Here is a 22,852-nt window from a genome sequence, read left to right on the forward strand (position 1 = left end):
GCCCAAAGTCCTACAAAGTGAGACCTGACAATTCTGCCTCAAAGTATACAAAAGAGATAATATTTATCCGGAAAGAATGAATGAATGGGGACCAAGAGATGGATGCTTGGAATAACCAGGCTGGTGAGTGGTTAGTAGGGTCGTAGAGTGGGCAGATAGCAAAGTCAACATTAAACCATCAATGCACAACTTCCCATTTCCTCAATGTCCATCTTCCAGGCTCCTACCATCTTTGCCATTTACTTCAAATTGGAAACATTTTTCAACTCAAAGCTTGTGGGTTATCAGGAATTTCTATTAAGAATTTTAAATTTCTTAGATAATTAAGGAAAGAAGGAAGATAGGGAAGGTCCAGAGGAAGAAGAGAGAAGGGAGGGGAAAGAAAAAGGGAAGGAGTAATAAAGGCCAAGTGGTAAAATATTTTAAGAATTGTTCAGTGCAGAAGGGAATTAACATGCAGGCCTAGGACTGCTATCCTTGGGGGACCTACTTGCATGGTGGCCCATGGCTAGTGTCAAGGAGTTTGGATTTCAGGAAGGTTCTCACCATTCTGAGATGGGGTTGGCTTGCTGTGCTTGGACTATTTGTGCAGGACACCTCGTTTGTGCTGGGCACCTGCTTTGTTTTGGGGGATTTGGAACATTGGTGAAAGCTAGATGGAAAATGCCTATTGTACTGGCCCTCAGTGAAAGGCTTGGGAACTGGGTCTCTGGTATGCTTCCCTGATAGACAACATTTCACAGTTGGGGGAATTAAGTTCCTATGGACTCTGCTGGGGGAAGGGCCTTGAGACACTTGCATCTGGTTTTCCCTAGACTTTGCCCCATGCTTTCTCTGCTGATTTTGCTTCATATCCTTTTACTATAATGAATCTTAGCTGCAAGTATGAGTATATGCTGAGTCCTCCTAGTGAATCTATATCCTTCTAGAGTTGTCTATGCCTTTGCCCAGTGAGAACATACTACAGCACACATTATTCCATATCTTACTTTTAACATATAAAATATTTGAAGACAGTTTGCATGGATCTCAATCTTTTCCATTCTTGCATAGTATTATGTATAGCTGTACTAGAATTTATAGAGCCAGACCTCGATTAATGGACCTTTAGTCATTTTTAGTCTTGCTTTTACAAATAATGCTTCATTGAACATCCCTATATGTGCAACTTTTTATACATTCATAAGTGTCATCAGCATGTTAAATTTCTAGAAGTAGAAATCTTGGGTCAGAGGATATATGTACTTGATTCTTTGATGGTGTTGCAAAATTCTCCCCCACCAAAAAGGTAATATGAATTTTTACTCCCACCCACATGTAAGAAGTGCCTGTTTCCCCACATCCTTGTTGATATATATAATTTCTATATTGAATTTTCAGTTAAATTTATGCCTTTCAGGTGTATAGTTCTATGAATTTTAATAAATATATATTCATCTAACCAAGAGTATTCTATCATCTCAAAAAGTTCCCTTATGGCCCTTTGTAGTTGACTTTCTGTCTCTGAGCTTTTGCCCACTGATTTAATTTTTTGTCCTTAGCTTTGCCTCTTCCAGAATATCATATAAATGAAATCACAGAGTACATAGCCTTTTGAGTCTGACTTCTTTCACTTAGCATAATGCTTTTGAGGCTCACCCATGTTGTGCATTTATCAGTAGTTTATGCCCTTTCCATTGCTGAGTAGGATTCCATTGTATGGTTTTATTACAGTTTTGGTGCATTCACTAGTTGATGAGCATTTGGATTCTTTTGAATTTTTGTTGATAAATAATGCCATTAGAATTACAGGTACAGTTTTTGTGTAGATAGGTTTTTGTCTTAATTCTTCTTGGGTAAATACTGAAGAATGGGATTGCCTGGTCATAGGGTAAGTACATGTTTAAGTTCATAAGAAACTGCCAAACTCTTTGAAAAGTGTCTGTGCCATTTGACATTCTTAACAGCAATGTACAAAAGTTCCAGTTGCTCTACATACTTGTCAACATTTGGTATTGTCAATATTTTTATTTTGGCCATTACAATAAGTATGTAATATTATTATATATTTATCAGACTTTTAAAGTTTGCTATTCTTATAAGTGATAAAAGTATATCATTATTTTTTCATTTATATTTACTTAATTAAGGTTAATTAGAATACATTTAACATATTGAGAATATATACTTCTTTTTTTAATTGTCTTCATATGTTTTGCCCGTTTTTATATTAGGTGGGTTGATCATTTTCTTAGTAAGTTTTAATGACTTTATATATTAAGGAAACCAAGTATTTTATAGTTGTTGAAAATATTTTCCCCAGTTTGTAAGTTATTTTGTTTATGCCATATTTTGCTGCAGGAATATTTTTATGTTGCTTCTGACTTTTGTACCTCATGGATACAAAAATGAGCATATATCAATAAGGTATAGAATACAGTGGAGAGGGGATGGGGAAAGAGGACAATGGTGGAAAGAAGGGGAAGGGACTAGACAAAGAACATGCATGAATGACCCATGGACATGGACAACTGAGTGGGAAATGACTGTGGGAACGGGGGGTGGGAGTAGAAGGAGTGGAGGGGGGCAAAGGGGGAAAAAATTGAGAAAACTGTAATAGAATAAATATGATTTAAAAATAAAAAAAATTAAAGGTACCTGAATTGCTTGGTAACAAGCCACTGGAGGAAAAAATAAAGAACACAGTGGACTGTAAGGCTAGGTGGCCTGCGTGGGTCAGTTCACCCCATCCCCACCATGACCCACACACTAGTGATATATGGCCAGTATAGGTTTTCTCAGTCTTTCTCATTGACTACAAATAACCAAGGCTTGTTGAGAAATGCAGCTGCTTTGAGAAAGTGTAGAGTCCCCAGGGCATAATTCTTCAATTTCAGATGTGGGAGAGGATTTATTTAGTGGAAGCAATGTGCTTACAGCAGAGACCATCAATACACGAGATTGTAACGCTTGTTGGCTGGGACACAGGGAATTCCTGTCTGCAGTCTCAGTGATATCACTTTGACGGAAACAACCCTCCTCTTTGCCAGCCCTACGTTTGAATATGGGATTCCACAATGCCCACAAAGACCTATTGTGCTCCATGCAATCTATGGGCGAAAGAAATTAGGAGAGGCCGAGGGGTTTGTATGAGGAGGTAGATGGTATCGTGGGAGGAAGTGAGGAGGAGAGCGAGGGAAGGGAACTTTTTTGCTTCCTTATTTCTCACTTACAGAACCCACGCTGGCATTTGATTTTTGCAGTCATTAACATTTTTAGAGTCAGGCACGCCAAGTGCAAAGTCAGTTACTTGCTGCTAATCTGAGAAGAACGCAACCCACAACATGAAGAACTGTGGGGTGGGGAGCATGGGGTTGGCAGAATCAGATTGGCAGGAAGAGCTTGTTTCCCCATCCCCAAACCCCGCTTCTGTTTCCACTGCCTGTGTGTCACTAAATGGGCTCTTCCCACCCAAAGCTGAGCCTCTGAGGCACTCACCCAGGATCACCCACTCTAGTTTAAGATAAATGTACTCCTTTTCTTACCAAGTAGCTGTGAACTGAAAATAACCAGCTAATTAACATTTAAAGGAGTAGAAATAAAAGATCATAAATAATGCAAATAACTTCCTCTGAAGTCTGTGGTTCAAAAAAATCAGTGAAATAGGATATGTGTTATTTACTCAATCACCTGTCTCTCTACCTCTCTTTTCATTCCCTTAAATACACATCTTTCTTATACTCTTATTCTCTGACTGTCTTGCCTGTGTCCATCTTCTTTGCCCTCCATCTATTTTGACTTTTGCCCTTTAACTAATTTGTCATCACTGAGGCCTTGAAGTTCATTTTTAGCATTTGTATATTTATGACATTATACTGACTTCCTTGATTTAAAAACAGGCTGGAAAAAACACAACCAAATTAAACTGCTTTATCTTCAAACTTGATTCTGGATTTATTAACTGGAAAAAAATGGGGTTGAGGAGTGTATGGAATAGACTGAGATCTTCCCATTTCCACTTGAGTGAGTTCTTTTGCTTTGGGTCAACTGAGAAGGAATGAACCTGAGTAATTTCTACATGTCTCTAATGTAGGGCCATGATTGAAGCAGTGGAATGGAGAGAGGAGGATCAAATCCTTGCACTGCCATTTGCAAGAGTTATGACTTTGAACAAGTCCTTAATGTCCCTGAGAATCACAATTTCTTCCTTTGCCACCTAGCTCTCAGCTTCTGACTATCAGGGACAAACCACTCTTTTATTTTAAAAGGTGCCACATTGTCTGGTATCATTAGTGACAACAGTCCAGACAGCCCCTCCAGCCAAATCATCAAAGCTAGTCACTTTTCATTTCTGAATGGTGAGATTGACTCCCACAGATAGCATTAGTGCTATGTCCCAGGCACTGTACTAAGCCTCAGTCATAGGGAATAGGTAGGGTAGGGCAGTGGAGAAAAGCCTCACCTCTGGACCCAGGATGCCTGTGTTTAATTCTTGACTGCAATATTTACATCAGTGTAACTTTGGGCACCTTAACCTTTCTGTGACTCAGTTTCCTCATCTGTAAAGTGATAATAATGATGATAATATTAGTACCTGTAATTATGACCTTATTTAGAAGTAGGGTCTTTGCAAATGTAATTAAGGATCTTAACATGAGATGATTTTGGATTTAAGGTGGCCATAAATCCAATGACTGCTGTCCTAAGAAGTCAAAGGAGAGGGAAAAAGGCCATGTGCAAACAGAAGCAGAGACTGAAGCGAGGTGGCCACAAGCCAAGGAACTCTAGGAGCCAGCAGAATGTAGAAGAGGCAAGAAAGGAATCTTCTCCAGAGCCTTTGGCCTTGTTAACACCTGGACTTTTAGCCTCCAAATTGTGAGAGAATGAATTTCTGTTATGTCACCAAGTTTGTGGTAATTTGTTGTGGCAGTCCTAGGAAACCGATAATAGATGATAATAGTAAATAACCTCAGAGGAGTATAATGAGGATTAAATTTGTTGCTATATTTAAAGTGCTAAGAGAAGAATTTGGAATACAGTGAAGGTTCTAAGTGTAGGCTGTTATGTATTGCTAGCTCATTGAATGTGACCTAGGAACCCTATGAAGTAGGTACTATTAGGACTTCCATTTTGCACATGAGGAAATGGAGGCTTAGAGAGACTGAGCAAAGGTGAGCTTGTATGGACTCTGCTTTCACTTGAGCCACCCCTCAGAAGTCTGTGGAGTTTGGCTTTCTGATGATGGATACTGGTGACTGTTGTCTTGGTAACCCCTTACGATGATGCTGTATCAGCCAGCACTCTTTGATCCTGAGCTGCCAATTTCAGAAGGTATAGAGAAGATCTCCATGTGATGGTGTTTACTTCTCCTTGCTGCATCTTTCCAGCCCTGGTCTTGGCACAAGCTCCACTCTAACAGAGCCAGACTTTCTTCAGATTTGGCGGTGTGATCGTCCCATGACCTGAACTCATAGGGATAGCTTCAGTACCTCCCCACAAGAGGCAGGGATGTGCTGTCTAAAAGGCTACACCCTCCCTTCTCCAAGGACTTCAAAGGCCCCAAGGCTGGTGCTGAGTGTGGATTATACCAATGACTAGAAATAAGTTATATAACTTTAGGTAAGGGAAAACTCTCACTGGAACCCACAAGGTCCTATAAGCAAGGCAACTGGTTACCCCCATCTCTTACTATTCTCCCCTCATCACTCTTCTGGCCACATTGGCCTCCAGGTCAGGGCCTTTGCACATGCAGTTCTGGTTGCCTTATATGCTCTTGCCCTAGAGGTATGCATGTATTCTTTTTATACTTAATATCACCATCTCAGAGAGGCCTTTCCTAATCACGCTATCTTTGCTCTTCACTTTTCCTTTCCTTCCTTAGCAGTTATAATTACATAACATATGACAAATTTTACTTATTTTTCTTGTTTGTTGTCTTTCCCCCTAAACTAGAATATAGCACCATGAAGATGGGATCATTTATTTGTTTTGTTCACTGCTGTAGCTCAGAGCCTAGGGCAGGTCTAGCGCAGAGCCTAGGGCAGGTCTAGCAACGAATACTTGTTGAATGACTAAAGAGCGAATACTTGTTGAATGACTAAAGAGCGAATGAAACACAGCCCCTCCCCAACAAGACCTATAGTACTCCTAAGCTGAAAAGGGTCAATCTATTAAATATCTAGAGGGAGCAATGAAGAGAAGACTACTGGAACAGCTGAGCTCTGAAGCATATGGAGAGGAATACAACCTTCTATTGAGGTTGATTTTGAAGGAGACAAGGAAAAGACTTAGTGAAGAAAGAGGGACATTGGATTCCAAGTGAACGAAATCTCAGAAATTTTTCAGGAAAAGTCAGAACCCAGAATTTATTTATTCATTCAACTTGGGATACAGCAAAGAACAAGCCAGAAAAAGAAAAAGTCCCTTCACTCAGAGAACTTACATTCTAATAGTTATAATATTAAGCACTATGATCTTTCGAACAAACATCTGTTTATTGGAATGGTGAGATGGGAAAGGCTTACATTTCCAAAGGGCTGAGAGGTCCAGGTAGACCAGTGTGGCTTGCATCTGGCAGTAGGAAGATACCTTAAATTCTTGACCAGGAAGAACTCCAGCAGTGCCAATTATGGAAGTTTCTGCAGCCACATGAAGTATGGATTCTGATAAGGAAGTGAATTAGAAAGGGTGGGGGATACCAGAAAGGGCTGTTGTAGAAGAGGTGGGGGTGACTGGAACAGGGGTCGATAGCACCATAGAAGAGGATAGGTCTAAGGCAGCTGGAATGAAGCAACTGAGAAAGTACCTTAAAGCCCAAAGGTGAGAATAATTTAAATATGTCACCAAGTAGAACTCCTTGATGGAGAGGAAGGGAGATGGCAGAGATGGTGTGGAGACTTTTACTCTGGGAACTGGGGGAATAGCAAGGTGAGTTTAGGGCCAGTTCCCTGAGCTTCAGTGATGGTTCCATCACTAGGCTGTGTAAACAAAGGAAAGGCCATAGCACCACATTGCTTATTCATCAGTGCTTGTCTATGTTTGCTGTTTTGTTTTCTACATGACAAGTCAAGGTTAGTCTGGATGTGACCCATCAGAAACTGGAAACAATTTGCATCTAGTGAGTCATACTAGATCTGCAGAGTGAAACTGTAGTTTTTGCATGAAATCTACCACATCTGGCCGACACTTCAAATCCTCTTATTAATGGAGTAAAATTTTAAGATATTATATCTTTAGTATCATGAATTTAAGGTGCTGAGATTTCTCTGTACAGCAGAATTTTGACTGAGGACAAAATTAAATAATTCCAATCTTCACTCTAATAGGATACTATAATTTAATAGGATGTCATAATGACTGTTCCTGTAAGAATCAAAAACCTTTTTTTTTTTTTTTTTTTTTTTTGCCTCTGACACAGCTGTTTGTCTTGAAATCGGTCTGTGTCTACTCACAGCCTGGGTCTCCTTCAGTTTTGTTTCTCTGTTAAATGAAGAGTTGAAACTTCTACCTACTCTCTTACCTGAAACAAAAAATCCTTCTCATTTGTCACATGAAAAAAAAAACTGGAAGGGAAGTGATAGTCTTGAATTCTCCAGTATAATGAGACAATTCAAAGGAAAAGACAACACTTTGCCATGAGATATTTTTGGTAAAAATGCTTCTTGAAATTGTTTCCCATTGTGTGATAGAAACCACATTGCTGTGATCCACAAGGCAAAGGAAAGGCTTTTCAGGGAGAAGACAGTCATTGTGAATTTTCTGTAATAGAACCAGACTATAGCAGGCATGGCATTTGAAAGAGCTCCGGTGAATCCAAGAAGAGGAGGCAGTCACTTGAGTGGTTTCTTTTTCATGATAACTCCACCTGGACCCCCATGTCTAGCACTACTTCCTAAAAAAAGTCTGGCTTCCTGCATGTGATAAGGCCTTTGGAAACTATCTGCTATAGACCATAGAAAACATAATATATTAATTATTCCTCTCTGCATAATCTAGTCAGTTACCAGAAAAACAAACCTGGTCATTTTTTTGTTACTAAAACTTTTGAAAATTGTGTATGAAAAATTCCTAAACTCTCTCTCTGATCTAAGGTGTTTTTTAAATAATTTCTTTAATAAAGTGAATATAATGAAAAGCTTGAATATGTTCTAATAATTTGGATATCACTGCAAAGGCTGGGCAAATGTGGAAAACTATACTTTCAACTGTTCAGGGATAATAATGAATTAGTAAATATTCTTATTAGGAAAAGGAAGACACCCAGCTGTTTCCCACCTCAGAATGTTTGCTGTTGCTGTTCCCTCTTCCTGAATGTTCTTACTCCTTCCGATAGCTGGTGTTTAGTCATCATCCAGGTCTCAGCTCAAATGTCACCTTCTCACAGAGGTGTTCTTGACCCTCAGTTGAATCCCCCTCCTCAACTTTTCTGCAAGTCACTGTATAACATTTCTTGGTTTTAACTACTTCTTAGCATTTATCATGACCTGAAGTCACTAATTTATGGACTACTTTCCTGGTTTAATCTATCTCCCCAACTTGATTGTGAACTCCAAAGAGGACAGACTTGCTGGTCTTTTTCATTGGATGCTAAGATTAGTGCCTGGATAGATGCAGAAGGAAAATGAGACAGCAAAATTTTCATACTTATTAAAAAAAAAGAACTAAATAGGTAAACCTTTTTGAACAGCCGGAGGGATAGTAAAGCATTCAAAATTCCACTATAATAGAAACACTGCTAGAATGTACTGCCATGGGATATTAGATTCATAACTGTTCATCTAAAGTGTGTGCTTGTTATAAGCTGTTTGTCAATATCACAACTTTGGGAACCCTGAGGTAGGTAGAGCTTATGGGGCTCTTTTCCAGATCCAGAGCCTTGGCATCAAACAGGACATTTCTGCCATACCAGTTGTATCAGGATGTTTTGGCTTCAAGATATTAAAATCCTGACTTCAGCTGAGTCTAAGCGTAAGTGTTATGGAAAGATTGGCTCAGGGTTGGTTGTTTGAGCAGCTCAGAATGCCATCAAGGACTCATTCTCTTCATCTCTGCTCTGCCATCATTCAATATCATCCCATCTGGGTATGACAATGTCTGAGGAAGAAGAGAGAATGCTTCCTTTTCTTTCCTAGACTTGTCCCAGCAGACTTCCTCCAGAATCTCATGGGCTATTTTGGGGTACATACCTATTGTTGAAACAATCACTGGTGAGGGAGTGAGATTATGTAGATCAGTCTTGTCCCTGAATTGGGGGTTATCCCTTTCCCATGAGGTGTGTGGGTTGCTTGGAGGAGTAGCAGGCCTCTGAACAAAACTTGAGGTTCTTTGGGGAGTGGAAAAGGCAGGAAATGCTGTATATTCAATCTATTGTTCTTTTGTTTGGAAGGAGTAGATAATGGTGTTGCTAAAACTTTCCCCGCTAAGTTTAATACTGTTTTATCTGATGGGTTAGTACTTGTTCAAGATTCTAGAGGTTGACCTTGTGCCCTGTTAGTGGGATTGCAAATTGGTGTGTCCACCATGGAAAACAGTATGGAGGTTCCTCAAAACATTAAAAAAGAACTACCTTACTGAGCCAGCAATTCCACTTCCGGTTACTTATCCAAAGAAATCAAAACATTAATTTAGAAAGATATGTGGATCCCTATGTTTATTGCAGCATTAATTACAATAGCCAAGTATGGAAGCAACCTAAGTGCTATAGATGACTAAATAAAGAAGAGGTGGTACCTATATACAATGGAATATTACTTGGCCATAAAAAATTGAATCTTATCATTTGTGACAACATGGATGGGTGTTGAGGGTATTATGCTCAGTGAAATAAGTCAGAGACAAATACTATGTGATTTCACTTATTTGTGAAACCTAAAGAACCAAAGAAATGAACAAACAAAACTGCAACAGAAGTACAGATACAAAGAACAAACTGATGGTTGCCAGACGGGAGGAGGAGTGGGGACTGGGTGAAAAAGTGAAGGGATCAGGAAGTACAAATTGCTGGTTAAAAAACAATCACAGGGATGTGAAGTACAGCATAGTGAATATAGTTAATGATATTGTAATGACTATGTATGGTGCCAGGTAGGTACTTCAAATATTGGGGTGATCACTTTATAAATTATATAGATGTCTGACTACTGTGCTGCACACCTGAAACTAATACAAAATAATATTGAATGTCAATTGCAATTGAAAAAAATGATTCTAGAAATTGATGCAGATTGGAGACCCCTACAGTTACTATCATTTATATTAAGTTCAAGCTTCTGCTCAAGAGCTTGAGGAGAAGCACTCATTTCAGTGTACAGATGCTGCTGCTGACCGAGGGGGAGGAGCAGGAGGAGGCTAGTCTCCTTTTTTTAGCTGTGTTAATCCCATGCCCTGTCCTTAGAGAAGTGCAATCTATTCTGGAGAACCCATCTTATTTCCATGTGTCTTTATTACTTTATCTTAGCCTGCTTTCCCAAAGCCTAAAAACAGTTTGCGGGTAGTTTGGGAACTTGAAGGGCAAGAGAGTGAATTGTCAGAGTGGAGGGAATGGGGCAACAATTCCCCGTTCCTCTATACTATATACTATTTATTCTGATCGAAGTAACTTTTGCCTTTTATATAACTCTCCTGCAGCTTTTTCATGTCCCACAGCAAGGTGAGACTAAGAACAGAATATACAAGACAATGAGGATGATGAAACAGTCAAAACCTCATAGCCTCTATACTGTTATTAATTAATATATAAATGTGGTTGAAATGCAATGTGTCATGCCAGGAAATGTCATGTAGTTTTGGGACTTTGGTGTTTGATGATGTATTCTGAATGCTTTTTCACATCTTAAATATTTTGTGGTAGATCTGAAAAATGAGGAGAGCTATCCTTGTTTTTTTTTGTAATTTGTTACTTGTACCTTGATAGTCATCCATGACTTATTAAACGAACTGCCAACTTGGGATTCATCCCTCTTCTCATTCCATATCTGATTACCGACCTAATTCTGCCCATTTTCCTTATGACAGCCACTAACTCAGTCTTGGCACTTGCCTCCTCACATTGCAGACAAATCCTTTTGTTTTTGAATTATTACCCAATTACTCTGCAAGCGCCTCATGGGTAAAAATTTTTATCTATCTTTGATATCTCCAGATAGAAATTAGACCATATAGAAAAGGGGAGGAAAATCGATGTTTGTTCATTTCTTGTTGACGTTTTATGTTCTGCTTTTGGTTTTAGATTCTGGATTGAAGGGATTTTGTTCCAGAAATATAGTGATCATCCTTGGCTTCTCCTGTGTCTTGGCTGTGATTGCTCTGATCACTGTGGGGCTGACCCAGAACAAACCATTGCCAGAAAATGTTAAGGTAACTCAAATCTGTGTATGTGTGTGGGTTTATGAGGAGACTTGGGCAGAGTGAAAAGGAAGGTTATGGTAAATCAGAGTACGGGAGGAGCTGCGGTTCTGCAAGGCCAGGAGTAAGTCACTATCTATCACATTAGGGAAGTAAAATGGAAACGGACGCTCATTCTGAAAGGGGGAATGGCCTTGAATCAATCAACAATGGGAAGATAACTGTCGTTAGGATTGTGCAGCAAATTAATTAAATAAATAACAGAAACAAAGGCTTTATTCACCACTGCCATATCTGTGTTATACTGTGCCGATAGTCTACTCGCTGGTGCCATCTCTACTTCTTACTCATTGTTTCACTGTGTATATGTCACAACACTGTACTCTTTGTTCTTCTTACTCCGTCATTATCGCTATCACCAAAATAGTCGGAAAGCTCTATATGAAGCACATTGGAAGTCAAAGATTGTGGGGAAGACTTGTTTCTCATCTCCAAAATACCAAAGAACACAGCAAAATCAATTTTTAAAAAACACAGAGAAATGAGTGTCAGAGGTAGGAATTTGAAATGAATTCATGAATGGACAGATTTCTTGTGAAATTTCCACATTTGAAGAGCTAGTTAATGTCATTAAAAATAATTAGGGTCATTAACTCTGCTGCGATTTATTTCTCCTTCCTTTCAAATTCATCAAGGTAAAATTTCAAAGACATGAGTATCTCACAAGTACCTTATAATATAGTCAATATTTTATTTAATCCATTAATTAGAAAGCATGTGGTAAATTTAAATTTATGTTGTAAATATATCATTTTAATCTTTCATTGAAATTATGGTAAATTAATCTATGAGGATATATCCAGAATATACTGATATGCTAATCAGCACATTTGTACATGTGGGCGGTGACATAGTCAGGAGTTAACTTGACTGCAGAGGCCCTGGAATACATGTGCAGAAGTATATTTTCTTGTAGTTGAAGATATTAGACTGTGAACCTGGAAATAAGGATGCATATTCCGGGCCGCTGAAACTTTTACCACCCACCCAAATCACTTGCTGTAGAGCAGAAGCCTGGATGCTACATTGGCATCTGTTTGCCATACAAATTCAACTCAATTGGGACTGTGCACAGCAGCTCCTTTGTCAGCATGGAAGGCTGACACCATCTCATTGGCAATCGCCTCTTGCCTTTTAATGTTGAGTGATGTCGGCTTTCTTGGCAAAACTTCACTCACAGTTGAAGGCTCATGACATCTCAACTCTGTTATTTGTTTACCAGTTCAAAAAGTACATGATTGCTTTCCTGATTTGACCTTTTTACATGTTTATTATTGCATCATTGGCGAGGGGGCAGGGAGGGGGGACTGCCTAGGAGGCAAAATCCATGACAGACTTGAGCTCTGTGTTCCTAATGAATACTTGTCTTGAATGATGTTCTCTCATTCTCAGTGGTCATCTTAAAGTCTGTCGTGATTAATATCGTAGTGTTGGCCTGGCAAAATGGAACAGGATCTCTGGCATTTTTAAATAAAAGGTATGATTATTGAAGAGCAGAAGCTGGCATCTGAAGTGAATCTTTATAGAAATATCACTGGTTTATTTTACTCAAAGATCACCTTATATATGCAAACTAGCCATTTGTTGAGGTTGTACACTGATTTTAATAAGATTCCTGGCATATATTGAGGGCAGAAATATTTTAGGAACTTGTCTTTGGTGATGGCTTTAAGCTATGTATACTGTCTAATTTGTTAGTCATTAACCACATGCAGCTCATTCAATCCAAGTTAAAGTGAAATGAAATAAAAAAAATTGTTGTTCACTTTCACTAGCCACATTTCAAGTGCTCAATAGCCTCATGTGGCTGGTGGCTACTGAACTGGACAGTGCAGACACAGAGATTTCCATTGCTGCACAAAGTTGTATTGGATATTGCTGCTTTAGAACTTACTCTATGATAATATTTTTGAAATCATTCAAAACTAAGTTTGATCAGGAAGTTACATGCTAAAACATGTTTAAAATGTAAAATTAGGACCAATACATGAGACTTTTTTTTTCTTGCATGATTTGGAAATTAATACCAAATATCAGGAGCTACTAAATTGTTTTGAGTAGTTTGTTGGAATAAATGTATTTCCTTCCAAAAAGTATGATTTAAAGATAACATATTTAGATATTTGTACCTGGTAAATTTGTTTTAAAACACATCATCTCTTTATGACCATACCTAATTCAGCATCTCTTTATTCATTCATTCATACATTTATATATCAATAATTATTATTTAAGTATTTATGTCAGGCACTGGGCTACACAATTGGGAAGCCAACATAGCTATGACTGAGTTTATCATCTAGGGAAGGAAACACATTTAATAGATGACAAACTATTAATCACAATTGTGATGAGTGCCACAAAATGAAAGTTTGATGGGCCAGGAAGTTTTCCCTAGGAAAAAAATGGCATTAACAATACTATCTGAAGGGCGATTAAAAGGTAGCTGGGAAAGAGCTGGGTAAAGAGTATTCTAGGCAGAAGGAAAGCAAGTGCAAGAATCTCACAGCAGGAAATAGTTGGAAACCTATCACAAATTGGTTGGCGAGCAAGAGCAAGTCGTACATTGGATAAAGATGGTGAGAGAGGTGGTGTGGGCAGGGCCTTGCAAGTCAGCCTGAGGATTTTAGTGTTAATCCTAAACCAATGGGAAGTCAATGACATGATTTGTGTTTTGAAAAGATCACTCTGGCTGCAATGAATTAGCAGCAGGAGGGATAAGAAAAGATAGAGGACAGTAGGTTAGAGGCTATTTCAGTAGTTTTGAAGGAGGGGAAAGTTTTGAGTTTGATTTTTGAAGAACTGTTTTTGAGGTATTGAATATGAAAGGGGAAATGGCAAAGAAGCAGTTGGATATTCAGATCTGGACGTCAGAGGAGAGACCTGTACTACTCAATAGAAATATCACAAGTCATATTTTAATTTTTCTAGTAGCCACAATTTTAAAAAGTAGAGGAGATTAGCTCAGTTTGTTCATTAGATTCCACATATGAGTGAAATCACGTGGTATTGTCTTTCTCTGACTGGCTTATTTCGTTTAGCATAATATTCTCGAGGTCCATCCATACTGTTGCAAAGGGTAAAATTTTCTTCTTCTTTTAATGGCCGAGTAGTGTTCTGTTGTGTAAATGTCCCATAGTTTATCACATGCTTTCTAACTAATGAATTAAATAAAATATCCACTCCTCCACTGATGGACAATTGGGCTGCCTCCATATCTTGGCGATTGGAAATAACACTACAATGAACATAGGGTGCTTATGTTCTTTCGAATTCGTGTTGTGGTTTCCTTTGGATATATTCCCAGAAGCAGGATAGCTGGGTTGAAAAGCAGATCCATTTTCACAACTAACAAGAGAAATGGGGACAGACTCAGAGATGGAGAGAGGATGACAGCCGGTGGTGGGGGAAGGTTAGGGATACGGAGGGACTGAGCAAAAGGAAAAAGGACTCATGCACATGGACAATAGTGTGGTGACTGCTGGGGGGAGGAGAGTGTATAGGGACTAAATGGCAATGGAAAAAATATACAATGAAGATAAAAGTACAACTTTTAAAAAAGTAGAAGAGGTAAAATTAATTTTAGTAATATATTTTATGTAAGTGAATATATCCAAAATACAGGGGTGGGCAAAAGCAGGTAAGAACTCTGTGCCAAAGTGTGCTTGAGTGTGGCAAATAGATTACAAAAATGTGTAAATAATGAAGGCCAGCAATTTGAGCACTTACGATGTTGTACCTAAGTATACTGTGCCACTGTGACATTCTTTGGAGTTGATAAAGCTACTGTAATAATCATAACCTGCATGTCTTTTTCAATACAAGCAACTGTAAACATATTCTGCCCCACCCCTGTATTATTATTTCAACATTTCATCACAATAAATAATCATTAATGAGATATTTTACATTATTTTTTTCAAACTATCTTAAATTCCAGTGTGATTTTCCACTTACAGCACATCTCAATTCAGACTAGTCACATTTCAAGGGCTCAATCGCCACATGTGGCTTAGTGGCTAGTGGCTACCTTATTTAGTCTAGAGGTCTAGACTAAAGATATATCTCAGACATCATTGATGTATTGTAGCCTTAAGAACTGTTAAGATCATAGGAATGGAGTAAAAAGTGAAAAAAGAAGAGGGCAAGGACCGAGTCCTGAGGGATTCTATCATTTAGAGGGTAAGAGTAAAGGAATTTCTCCTAAACCACAGTGATAACACAGCTTTGCATGGTGATTTGCAGTTTATGAATTATTTCCATGCTCAATTCAATTTCTTCTTCCAAGCAATGTTGTAAAGAATGAAAGATTATCCTCATTTTATACATAACGAAACAAGGATCTTAGAAGTTTTCTGATCCAGAGAGTAAAGTTCTTTCCATTTGTCTTAGTTTTGCTAAACAACACATCTTAGTAATAGGAATTGAATGCAGAATGTTTATATTTGAAAGTAATCTCCAGCAAACAGGGAAGAAGAGAAAGCTACCCAAAAAAGGGTGTTATGAGTGTAACACCACATTGGACGCTTGAGGCTTGATCCCACCAGGACCCTCAGAAGAGCTGCAGAGAAAGCACTTCAGAATCATTTGCCTTGGGGATTTATCCCCTGGTCCTCCTCCTCTGTTGGTTAAGGGTTGCCCCATTGGGTAACTCTCTGGCATTGCTGGGTTGGCACATGTATCAGTGGGGCTCTATGGGTACCACAGAGGACCTACTAGGCAGCATGAGAGAAGATGCTGAGCAGAAATAAAGAGTTGAGAGGTATAGCTGGGGCTGGAGTAAAAAGCTGGCCACAAAGATGTGAAGTGGCCACAACAGGTATCTGAAGCATCATTGCATCTATTGCTTTTGGTAGGGGAGAGAGCATTTGTACAAATAGTTTCAATACAATAGACACATTAACACAGAGATAAATGTACAGTGCTGTAGAAGCCCAGAGGAAGGAGCACCCATATGCCTGGTCATGTGAAGATATCACAGAAGAGGTGACTTTGGACCCAAGGAATAAGGAACACTAAGGCATTTGCCAGAGGTGAGGTTGGGCCCTCTTTCAGACAAAGGACATACCATGTGTTGAAGAGCGGCAGCTTAAAATAGCAAGCAATTCCTATGGAATCACCAGAAGTCCAGTATGGTTGGATTACGGACTATGGGGGCAGGAAGGAATTGTGGGAGAGAAGACTTTAATCTAAGCTTAGTATACCAGGCTCAGGGGTGGACATCTCATCCATTAAACTGCAGTAGTGCTCAAGGTTGGCACTATATATAGAAGCACCTGGGGAGCTTTAAAAATGTACTTGTATCTATTTCTCTTAGCAATATTCTTCACAATGAAAAAAAGACAGCCTACTGAATTGGAGAAGATATTCACCAATGGCACATTCGATAAGGGGGTAATACCCAAAATTTATAAGGAATTCATACAACTCAACACCAAAAAAACCCTCAAACAATCCAGTTAAAAAATAAGCAAAGAATCTGAATAAACATTTCTTCAAAGGGGACACAAAGATGGCCAATAAACATATAAGATGCTCAACCACACTAATCATCAGAGAAATGCACATTAAAATCACAATGAAACATCACCTCACACCTGTTAGAATGACTATCATCAATAAATCAACAAACAAGTGACAGAGAAGATGTGGACAAAAGAGAGCCCTCGTGCACTGTTGGTGGGAATGCAGATTGGTGCAGCTGCTGTGGAAAACAGTATGGAGGTTTCTCAAAAAATTAAAAATGGAACTGCCATATGACCCAGCAATTCCAATTCTGTGCATATATCTGAGGAAGCCCAAAACACTATTTGAAAAAACATAGGGGTGAACATATGCACCCCTATGTTCATTGTAGCATTATTTATAATAGCCAAGATGTGGAGGCAACCCAATGTCCATCAACAGATGAGTACATAGAGAGGTGGTGGTACATTTACACAATGGAATACTACTTGGCCATAAAAAGAAGGAAATCTTACCTTTTGTGACAGCGTGGATGGACCTAGAAGGTTTTAGGCTAGGTGAAATAAGTCAGTCAGAGAAAGACAAATACTACATGTGAAATCTGAAGAACAAAATAAATGAACAAACAAAATTGAAACAGGTTCATAAACATAGAGAACAGCCTGATGGTTGCGAGAGGGGAGTGGAGTTGGGGGACTAGGTGAAAAAGGTGAAGGAATTAAGAAGTACAAATTGGTAGTTTACAAAATAGTCACGGGGATGTAAAGCACAGCATAGGGAATATAGTCAATAATATTGTATGGTGTTAGGTGGGTACTAGAAATATCAGGGGAACACTATGTAAAGTATATAATTGTCTAACCACTATGCTGAACACCTTGAATTAATACAAAATAACACTGAATGTTAACTGTAATTGAAACATTAAAACATAAATAAATAAAATTTAAAAATACTTGTGTCTGGGCCTTACCGTGTCAATTAAATTAGAATCTGAAGCCAGACATTGGTGTGTTGTAAAAGCTTCCCAGGTGATTCTAATGAGTACTCATGATTGCAAACCACTGCTTTGAAGGTTTCAAACAGGGAGGTGATGCTCAGATTTGTGTTCCCAAGATTCTTCTTGACTAGAGAGCATATTAGAGGAGAGACCAATTAGGATGCTCCTGCCATGATCTAGACAAAGTAGATGAGGTTAGAATTAAGGTATTGTCTGTGGGATGAGGGTACAATGTGACAGACCCTTAAGCTGACCAGATCTTAGTGATCATATTCCTTAGAGGACCCTTTAAGATCAAAGTGGAGCACCTTGAGACAGTAATGTTGAAAACAACCCCTGCTTGCTTCTGTTTAAATAGCGTGGTGGCCATAACCTCTCCTGGTACAACCTCATACATGTGAAATCTTCACCTGTCTCTCTAACCCGTTCCTCTGATTCTTCATTCCTGTCCATTCCTGTGCAGATATAGTTATTCTGCCTGCCCAATTTGTGACACAGCATGGGCCATAGACTCAACACTGCCTGGGTTTGAACCTCAGCTCTGCTTTTTATAGTTATAGGACTTAACCTCTTGGAGCCTCAGTTTCTCCAACTATAAGATGGAACTGATAATTGATATCTCATAGATTACTGTAAGAATTAAGTGGGATAGAGTAAATGCAAATGTGAGGCACGAAGCAGGTCATCTGTTCCACTGTGGCCACTAAGTGATTAATGTGTTATCATCTTTGCAGCCTGTCTGCCTGGTGACAGATTGCCACCTCTCTTTATCCCTGTTTCTTCTCATCTGACTTGCCCTTGTCTAACCCAGCTCAGTCCTCGACCAGCCCTCCAGTCGTAATGAATCTAGTCTTGTCAACTTCTTGCTTAACCCAGTTTGGATTCAGCCTTGCTGCGGAGGTGGGGGCCTCATGCCTGGGCCACATCTGACAAAACACAAGAACTCCTTAATGTAGTGATGTGTTTACATGCCAAACTACATAGGTGGTAAGCACAATGAGGACAGGGACTGGGTTTCAGTTGTCTTTGCATCTATTTTATTATTTACTTCATTCATTCATTCAACCAATAGTCATTGACTATCTACTTTATTTTAGGCCCAGTGAATAAGACTGGCAAAACCTTACCCTCATGGAGCTTATAGCCTAGAGGAAGAGATAATCATTAATCAGATAATCACAAAATAAATGTTAAATTGCAACCATCACAGCATCTGACTTGGGTGGTTGCCTCATAAAAGTTTGCTGACTCTGTGAAGAGAATGAACAGGTAAACCTGCTCCCTCTTTGGATGGCAAGAGCATGTGAAGGACCAACCTGATAGCAGGGTTTGTCAGTGTGGGAGGCAGCCTCCTTCCTCAGGATCCCCTAAAGTCCCTAGTTCCCCAGAGCCTCCTCACGTTCAGCTTCCTGGTTGCAGGGCCTGGGAATCAGTGCTTTTTACAGGTATCCTGGGGCATCCATCCTCAGGCCATTCAAGTCTGGGAACCACTGTCCTGTTGTTAGTAATGACCACTTAAAAAAAGAAACAACATACGCCTTAATGAAGAATCATTAGCTGTACCAAAGTGTCCTCTGAGAAAGTGCTTTTGTTCTGGGTAACCTGGGTGGGGAGGTAGCTGGGAGGTCTGCTCGGTTCACCACTTCCTTAAGTGCCCACTTGCCATTGAACCCTGGCAGTTAATGAGTTGCCAGACATTTCCCTTCGCACGAACATTCCATACTCGGGCATGCACAGAGACCCACAGGGTTCTCTCAAAGGCACCAGACTGACCCAGCACCAAGCCACAGGCCTTCGTTAGAAGCTGCTCACTTCTATGGAATGCTGACTCAGGGACCAGATGGCTTTGATTTCAATCCCAGATCTGCTACTTTCTAGCTATGAGACTTTGGGCAAGTAAATTTCTCTCTCTATAGCTCAGTTTCCTTGTGTGTAAAATGGAGATAGTACTTACTCTGAGGATGGTTGTGGGGAGCAGTACCAGTAACTCACTTATCAGAGTGCCCAGCACATCAGAAGCCTTCAGTGGAGAGCAGCTGTCAACACTGCTTTGAGGGAGGTGAATTTTAGGCAAGGCCCTCACCTGTTAGTGTGTTATGGTCACATAAGCCAGCATTCCCAGAATGTCCAGCTGCTGTTCAAGGGTGGTGGCCTGTCCCCATGCATCTAATTTTTTTTCCACAATGAATTAAAGTAGTGTTCTTAATAAGCATTTGCAATTTTATCTTTTTATGGAAAATTTGGAAGGATCTGCCCTAATTTTCAACCTCAAATACTCCTGGAAAATATCTATATTATTTTTACTCCACTGGCTATTAATCTCTCATTTAAAAAAACAATACCTGGAGATGGGTAGTGGTAATGATTTAACAACAATACAAATGTACTTAATACCACAGAAGTGTACACTTAAAATGGTTAAAATGGTAAATTTTATATTCTGTGTATTTTACTACAATTAAAAAAATAAAATAAAAACAAACAACAAAACCAGTTTGTATAGAAGGTCTAGTAACTCCAATTAAAGAAAAAAGAAAGGAAGAAAATGGTTCCTAATCGTTTATAGGCCCTGCCAGCATTGCTGTATCTAATGGAGACTTGATTTGTTTATAGATTACTAGAGTCACACTCAAAATGATAAGCTTTGTTTATTCAAAAAGACTCACAGAGATGGACTGATGAGGTTGCTGAAGTAACTGTTAAGGCTACAGGAACTTTTAAGAAAGATTCTGAAGACTGATTATGTCCAAAGGGACCAATAGAAGTTAGTTACCGCACTGTTGTCTGTTACCTGGCATGGTTTTTTGGGGAAGTGGTGGTGGTGGTGGAACTCAACCCTAATGGCACTACTTTTTATTAGACTGTGAATATTAACTTCTTTTAGGACTGAAGAAGTTTAGGAGCTATATAGTTCTAACCCCCCCTCAATCATTCATTTGATTCAACAATTGCCTGCTGAATTCCTTCCTCATGCCCAACATATAGTAGAACACCCCATGGTGGATGTTGCCCATAGCAAGGTAAGCAAAACAGACCCACCTTAATGTAGCTTACAGTCTGATAGGAAAGACAGACATTGATCAAACAGCCACATAAATATGCAGTTACACATTGTGGTTAAGTTCGGTCTTTAGAGAAAAACCACAGGCACTCTGAGACATTGATTAGAAGGGTACAATCTAATCTGAGAAAGTCAGAGAAGGCTGGGATTTCAGGTTAAGGGCTTTCTGGGCAAAGGCTCCGGAACAGAAGTCACATCACCCATGTAGAACTGTGAGCAGGCCAGTATGAGCGTAGATGTTTTCTTAATGAGTAGAGGCAGAGGAGAGGGTTAAATATCCCACTTCTGCAAAGTCAGGAATAGAAGTAGGTCATCTGATGCTCCAGTTTTCTTTTTTTCTACATCTAGGGAGATGTACCCAGAAGCGTGGGCCTATGACACTTGCACAGGCAGAATTATTTCCATACTAATAATGAGGAGAATGCCCCACCTCCATATGGCCTCCAGTCTCTGTGAGCTCAGGGTCTGTTGCCACTCACCTCTCCAGGCCTTCACCAAGACCTCTCATTGGCGTCTCCTTGAACCAAGCAAGGACATTTTGACACTTTCCCCCCCAGGCCACTGCTTCTGTTCACTCAACATACCTCATAAAGATCGGTTATTATGGCTAAAATTACGTGCCTGATCAATAACTAACTTAGGACAAAGTTATGTGCATAGTAAGATACAATTCTATAAAAATCACCATGCATTTTTTAAAAATCTGGAAGGAATAAATAAAAATAACAATGATGTCTAGTTGGTGGGATCTTAAATGTCTTTTTCCTTTTTGCTTCATTTTCTAGATGCTATTTGGTAAACTTCTATACTCTTAAAATTGAAATAATAATATTAAGAAAATGTCAGATCTCTTTTTCACTACTCAAACCTTACATTTTTCTTTAATGTGAAGGACATACTCATAGAAGCTTTTAGAAATGTTTTAAATATGAGCTAAAGAGAAACATTGGGTAAGGGCGATAGCACGGCAAGGCACAGCATTCCTCAGAGCATTTCTGTAGGGGAGAGATTATGTTTAAAACAGAATTCTGTTGTCACTACTCTGGGAATGCTGGCTTAAATAAGGTTAAGCAGGTTTCTCCACTGTCAGACTTCCCTGAAGTATTCACTGCCTCTCAGGATCATGGGCCCAGGAAGGGGAGAGAGCATGCAGCGTTCTCCAAACTTCTGGGAAGGTTTATTTGCCCATATCCTTGCAATATGCATTGGGCAATACTGATGTGGTGAAGGAGAACAGCAAGTGGTGGCTACTTGGGTTCTAGATGGATCTGTTAAAGCATTAATTATATGCACCCATTAGACAAGCCCTTGAATAGTTCTGGACACAGTTTATCATCTATAAAATAAGATTAGATGGAACGAACATCTAGCTCTTAAATGGACCAGGTATGAAAATGAGTATATATGCTGGCAGCTTTGTAATAATGAGAGGTGAACTCCTAAAATGCTCAAACTGAGAGTCTTCAATCAAACTTTATCTGTCCTACAAGCAGCAAGCAATATCAGTTTTATTCTGCAAACCATTTTAGGAAACAAAAACATTTGGCACAGTGCAACAGGTTAGCATTCCAGTCTTCTGTAGACACAAGGTGAAATGCCCTTAATTCCTGTGTTGAAAAGTATGCTCGCCCTGGCTACATGGCTCAGTTCATTGGGGAGTGTCATCCTGTACTCCAAAAGGTTGCAGGTTCAATTCCCGGTCAGGACACATGGCTGGGTTGGGCATGTCCCCTAATCCCCAGTTAGGGCACATATGGGAAGCAACTGATAGATGTTTCTCTCAATCTCTCTCTCTTTCTCTTTCCCCTTCTCTCAAATATAGGGGAAATATAGAGGATTTAAAAAGGTGGGGTATACTTTACCCTCTTTTCAAACACTTGCCAAATAAAGTAGTAAAGGCTTTCATTTCTCAACTACCTTACTGTGTAAGACCTTGCAGAAAC

At 39.4% G+C, this 22,852-nt stretch overlaps 1 protein-coding gene across 3 annotated transcripts in view; it reads left to right on the top strand.

Annotated features, from left to right (window-relative positions):
- The window catches only part of ENTPD1 (ectonucleoside triphosphate diphosphohydrolase 1), a 94,865-nt gene that overhangs the window by 39,203 nt on the left and 32,810 nt on the right, over positions 1-22,852 (top strand). Inside the window, exons 1-2 of one of the 3 annotated variants that reach the window (XM_054581280.1) lie at positions 8,893-8,946; positions 11,207-11,334. In XM_054581280.1, coding sequence (XP_054437255.1) covers positions 8,898-8,946; positions 11,207-11,334 — 177 coding nt within the window. In that variant the 5' untranslated portion in view covers positions 8,893-8,897. Of the gene's footprint in view, positions 1-8,892; positions 8,947-11,206; positions 11,335-22,852 lie in introns of those variants that run through there. The other 2 variants (XM_054581281.1, XM_054581282.1) reach the window with 2 other exon arrangements.

The sequence above is a fragment of the Pteronotus mesoamericanus genome, unplaced genomic scaffold (assembly GCF_021234165.1).
Source record: "Pteronotus mesoamericanus isolate MK-2021 breed Mesoamerican mustached bat unplaced genomic scaffold, CSHL_Meso_final contig_657, whole genome shotgun sequence".
In the NCBI taxonomy this organism is placed as follows: Eukaryota; Metazoa; Chordata; class Mammalia; order Chiroptera; family Mormoopidae; genus Pteronotus; species Pteronotus mesoamericanus.